The 5,985-nt window shown below is 48.5% G+C and overlaps 1 protein-coding gene across 1 annotated transcript in view; it reads right to left on the bottom strand.

Annotated features, from left to right (window-relative positions):
- Positions 1-1,561: 1,561 nt before the first annotated feature.
- Positions 1,562-5,985, bottom strand: part of LOC109922208 (catenin delta-1-like) — an 8,705-nt gene continuing 4,281 nt past the window's right edge. Inside the window, exon 8 of the mRNA XM_020522227.2 lies at positions 1,562-4,325. Within this exon, the coding sequence (XP_020377816.2) occupies positions 4,317-4,325 (9 nt within the window). The 3' untranslated portion in view covers positions 1,562-4,316. The remainder of the gene's footprint in view (positions 4,326-5,985) is intronic.

Here is a 5,985-nt window from a genome sequence, read left to right as displayed (position 1 = left end):
AGGTACATGGGCTGGAGGGGGGGGAGAAGTGTTGGAAAGCAGTCATGAGGGAGCTACAAATGAATGTGTAAGGTTAACATGGATAGGGTGAATAGCCAAGGTCTTTTCCCCAGGAGTCCAAAACTAGAGGGGCATAGGTTTAAGGTGAGAGGGGGAAAGATTCAAAAGGGACTCAAGGGGCAACTTTTTCACACAGAGGGTGGTGCGTGTATGGAATGAGCTGCCAGAGGAAGTGTTGGAGTCTGGTACAATTACAGCATTTAAAAGGCATCTGGATGGGGACATGAATAGGAAGGGTTTAGAGGGATACGGGCCAAATGCTGGCAAATGGGATTAGATTAATTTAGGATATCTGATCAGCACGTACAAGTTGGACTGAAGGTTCTGTTTCCGTGCCATCCAACTCTATGATTCTTCAACTGAAGGAAGGCAAAAAGCTGGCAAATAGAGTCTAACGTAGAAAGATGTGAAATTGTCCATTTTAGCAGAAGGAGTAAAAGAAAGCATATGATCTAAATTATGGAGATTTCAGAGCTCTGAGACGCAGAGGGATCTGGGTGACCTTGCACATGAATTGCAAAAGGTTAGTCTGGTGATGCAGCAAGTAGTTAGGAAAGCTAATGGAATGTTGTTGTTTATCACGAGGGGAATCAAATACAAAATGTAGGGTGGCTCTTGTGGCGCAATGATTGTGTGCCTGCCTCTGAGCCAGGAGGCCCAGGTTCAAGACCCATCTATTCCAGGTGTGTCATAACATCCCTGGACAAGTTGATTAGGAAAATATCTACAATAGTGGGGATCAATTATACAGACCACTATACGTACAGCATTGGTCACCTTGTTAAAAGAAGAATATTAATATGTTGGAGGCAGATCAGAAACAGTTCACTAAACTGATAACTGGGTTTGGCTGGATGTCTTTTTGGGGGTAGGGTTTGGACAGATTCAACTGGAGTTTACAAGCGTAAGAGACAACTTAATTGAAATGTACAATTAAATGTCTGATCACGACAGGTGGGTGTGGGACAATATAAAACAAGGAGACAAGGGTTAAGAAGGGGACACCCATTTAAAACAGAGATGCACAGAACGTCATGAGTCTATGGAATTCTCTCCCTGAGAAGGTTTGGAAACAGACATTGAATATTTTTAAGGCAGAGGTAGGTAGTAATATGGATTTGAGGTTAGGTTCAGCTTAGCAGGAACTTATTGAATTGATGAGAAGGCTCAACAGACCAGATATATTTTGCCTATCAATGCTCCTAATTTGGATCATCAGATATAAATTCACCATAACATCCAATGGAATCTGGAGGCATGCGTGATGCACAGAATCACATTAATACTGACCCTCCGACAGCGTGGCGCTCCCTCAGCGCCGGCCCTCCGACAGCGCGGCGCCCCCTCAGCGCCGGCCCTCCGACAGCGCGGCGCCCACATCCCGTGAATGAATATAGAAAGTCCCAAGTGTAACCCTCAATTATTTCTGCTTCCTTGTGGTAGCAGCCAACTCAACATCACTCCAACCCCACAGACATGATACACCTGCACGTCAATAAAATCCATTTTTAAAAATTTATTTGTACAGTTTTACAGAGAAAGTTTTTTATTTTCAAAAGGAAAAGCAACTCGGATCAGAGAGCTGACTGGCAGGAAGCAGATAGAGAGGCGAATGCAATAAAAAAACTCTCCTCCTGCCTTAATCCACCCACTGTACTACACAGCCCCAAAAGTCCGAGGGCTAGTTAAGAAATCAAGGTGACCGTGAGAAATTCAAAGTGTTGGTTGCTGGGAGGGGAGGGGCAATCATTTAAGGTCTCTCTTTCCTCCCCACACCAACAAGTCCTGATCCCCAAACAAACTGTCGTTTAACCCTATCCCTTCACACGCACCGCTACCCGATGCTCTCCCTAACATAAGGCACACAGAAGGGGCAATCCCCTGGTTCTCTCCCCACACTCTAAATTCCCAATGTTCCCCCCCCCCCCCCAATCCTGGTCTTCCATTGCAGGATTCCGATAACGTGCCCCCCCCACCCACCTCAAGAGGAGACGCCAGTGCGACATGGAAATGGCAGGACAGGCCAGGCCAGGCCCACGCTGAGGTGTGGAAAACGAATCGGGTCGGTTCTAATCGTTCCTAAATCCGACCGACGTTCCCTTCTGGCACACCGGGCTGTCTCCAAAGTTCAAAATAACAGCAGCGACATTACCTTCCTCACAATGGGCAAGCATCTGAGAGAACACCAATAGGCCCCCAGCTGCACCCACACGCGCAAAAGAAGCCTCCAGCCAGGAAGAAATCTTAGACTTCAGCGGGGGACAGTTTTAAATGCTGTGTCTGGCTTGGATCACCTTTTCTGCACTGCGCGTGTGATGCACGGTTACCACACGAGAGTGAGAGATGCAGGTTAAATCAGCAGCACGTAGGCCCGGAATGGAGCCTGGTCCTTTCCTGCACTGCTCACAGGATACTCGAGCTCCTCAGGCCCTGCTGCTGCCTTTATTTATCCCCAGTCTCGGCCGAAAGAAACGCCCCTGTCCCTGCCGAGGAAGAAAGATAAAGAACTGGAGCAGCAATGACGGGGAAAAAACAAAATGTGCTACCCTCAATAATAATTTTTTTAAAAATTGCCTGGAAACGTTACATTTCTGCCTCCTGAATACAGCCTTTATTGTCTCTTTGTAAAAAATAACACATACTTTTTATTGAGGTTAAAAAAAGGAGAGAATCAAATCGCGAAGGTAATTAGGTCTCAGATTTATAAAAAGAAGTATCTGTAGTGGTAATTTTTCTCCCTCCCACCCCCATCCCCCTCAATTCTCAACTGTGATCAACTTTGACTGAACACAGAGCAGTTAAAACAAAAAGCACTAAAGAACACAATCGCAGCAATGGTCCTGGCAGCCAACTTAGTCTTGCCTCTGTGGCCTACCTCACCTGAGTAACGTCTGCAGTAACGAGCACAGCAAGATCCCAAGACGATACACCATCACCTCCCCCTCCCCAGCAATCACTGTTCCATCAGGGCCTGACTTCCAATGGGGGAGAGGGGTCTGTTTCATTGGTTGTTAAGATGGAGGGCAACTGTTTCCTTGGGAGGCAAGGGAAAGAGAGGGTCCTACTCCACTTGCCAGTGATCTTTATAACGCTCAGTCGAGGTTCAATGGGCTGGTACAGGGTAGAGAGAGGGTTGGGCTGGTGTGGTTTCGTAATTCCCAAAAAAAGTTTCATCCACATCTCCTAACAGCAACAACCCACACCCCCTGAGCTTAGCACCAAGTTTTACAGGCCAGAGACTTCCTTCTCCCTGAACACGTCAAAGGCACCGTAAACGAAACAGGAAAACATTAATGGTGTTGGGACAAACCAATCCCGGGACACTGCCCCAGGAATCCCCTGAGGCTGATCTCTCCCACCTCTGTCTCCCTCGCTGCCTCAATTCAAGTCTTTCAAAATATTTAGTGCCTGTTCTGGAGCACAAGAGAAGGGATAACTGACGCAAACCTCACAAAAGCCCTGGTCAAGACAGAAAGGAAAAAAAAAAGAGAGCATTAAACCCAAGGAGCCATTAAATTCCAGGTGAAAGCACTGCCAGAAAGTCTGTCACACCCACCGCAAGCAATCAATTTAGCCTGCAGACGCATTCAGAAGCCTGTGGGGTAGGCCTCAGCATCCATTCCCACCAACGACCCCCTGCAAACCCCTCATTCAGGTGTAATATAAACCGTGTCAACTGCTCCCCTTCCCACCCCACCTGACAGGCAAGGCAAGGAGTTGGGCAGGGGATCAAAACAGGGTGGTTAAAAATAAAAATCACACTCAATCCTTCCGAACGGAAGTTGGGGGGGGGAAGGGGGACCAAATATCGAGAGATTCCTCCGCCTCAGGATGAAACCAAACACAGCAGGCTCCCTCAATCTCCACAGAATGAGGCAAACGCTGGAGAACTGTGGTGGCCTTGACAGCCCGACCTTGACCAACGGAAGGAGGCAAATTCACTTGTCCAACACCCCCTCTGCCCTACCCGAACCCCTCCCTCTCTCACTCCCTTCCCAAACACGCTCCCTCCATCTGGCCCAACCTCCATATATATATATATTTTCTTCTTATATAAAAAAAGAGAAATGTAATTTGTTAAGTAGAAAGAGAGTCTGTCATTTGACATTGAGATGCTCCCACAGGGTAATCAAAATGGTTACAGTGCTGCCACAAACTCTACCACGTGTCAATATATATATATATTTTACATATATATATGTAAAAAAGAAATTCACAAAGGCAGGGGCATCTTCACCAGTTAGTTCAGAGATGGTCTAGTCATTCTGAAAAGGAAACACAAAACACAAATGAGTCGTGATCGCAGAGGGAAATACAGTAGTGTAGGGGTTACGTTTTCAGTTGAAGTGACTAACAATTGTAACTAAGGTGCATTAGTTGGCTCACATCTGATAGGGGGATCTGCTGTCTGGGTTTCTCCATAAATCCACAGTCACAGCAGTTCATCAAACCTGATAAAAAATGATCATCAAACCCCACGACCACTTCCATCTAGAAGGACAAGGGGGCATGGGAACACCACCTCCTGCAAGTTCCCCTCCAAGCCACTCACCGTCCTGGCTTGGAAATATCTCACTGGGTCAGAAACCTCATGTCCTTGATCTCTTGCACCTCCCTGTTGCTCCAGCACCACCCCCACAACCAATAACCTCACTTTCCTGGTAGGCCCCCTTTCTCATTACCCCTCCCGACCCCTCTCACAGGAGTTCCCAATCTCCCTGTCCCGAAAGCAACCCTTGTCCTTTCTCTGCACCCCATTCCCTCCACTTCCCACCAACGCTGTCCAGCTGCCGCTCACACCTTCTCGCTCCTTTCCCCTCCCTCCATCTGCTCACCCCTCTCTCGCACCCACTTGTCCAGCCCACTTACTCCAGTGCCCTGCAGCATGCAGACACCCTGCTGCAAATGAAACTTCAGGAGCTGGAAGCAGACAAACATACCATGCACATGCTTTGGCGAGGACCGTTAGTGCTTTAGTCCTGGTAGCTCTCTAAGAGGCTGAGACTGTCTCTGCTGCCCGTGTTAGTATTGACTGGGTATGGGCCTCCCTGCGAGTGGCAGACATGCTGAGTTAGTCAATGGGTTAGTCACAGTTAGCATGCTCACACTGAAAAAACACACACACGCTGCTGAGAAACCTTAATCCCACTCAGGGTCACATAAACACCCGGTGTCAGCATTGAGAGCTGCCAGGACTGCACGGAGTTAGATACAGCGTAGAGCTCCCTCTACATTACCCTAACCGTGTGGAGATCCTGAGGTTCTCAGTTACTCAAGCGATGACAGTGAGGATTGAAGAGGAGGTTTGGACTGTTTCAGTACTGCGTCACAGCAACTAACCCTTCGTAAGCCATCTCTAGAACATTACCCAGCTTCTCAGCTGCCTGAGCCCATTTGGTGTGGGGGAAAAAACCCTCATTCTGTACTTAATTCCAGACAGGACCACTCCAATCCCGTCCTGGATAGTCTCCCAATTCCCATCAAGTCATCCAAATCTACCTGCTAGCCTACTGACCCAACATGCACTAACTCTTCCTCAAATATGCCTATGCTGTGCTCATTATTCTACATTAGCACACGGTCTCCAATTTAAACATTCTGCTCACTTCCAACCATTGCTTCAGCCCCTACACCCCTCCCTATCTCTGTAACCTCCTCCGGCCCTTACACCCCCTCCCTATCTCTGTAACGCCCTCCGGCCCTTACACCCCCTCCCTATCTCTGTAACCCCCTCCGGCCCTTACACCCCCTCCCTATCTCTGTAACCCCCTCCGGCCCTTACACCCCCTCCCTATCTCTGTAACCCCCTCCGGCCCTTACACCCCCTCCCTATCTCTGTAACCCCCTCCGGCCCTTACACCCCCTCCCTATCTCTGTAACCCCCTCCGGCCCTTACACCCCCTCCCTATCTCTGTAACCCCCTCC

Source organism: Rhincodon typus, unplaced genomic scaffold (assembly GCF_021869965.1).
Source record: "Rhincodon typus isolate 14 unplaced genomic scaffold, sRhiTyp1.1 hic_rhity00000412, whole genome shotgun sequence".
Lineage (NCBI taxonomy): Eukaryota > Metazoa > Chordata > Chondrichthyes > Orectolobiformes > Rhincodontidae > Rhincodon > Rhincodon typus.
This window is presented reverse-complemented; position numbering and strand designations above follow the sequence as displayed.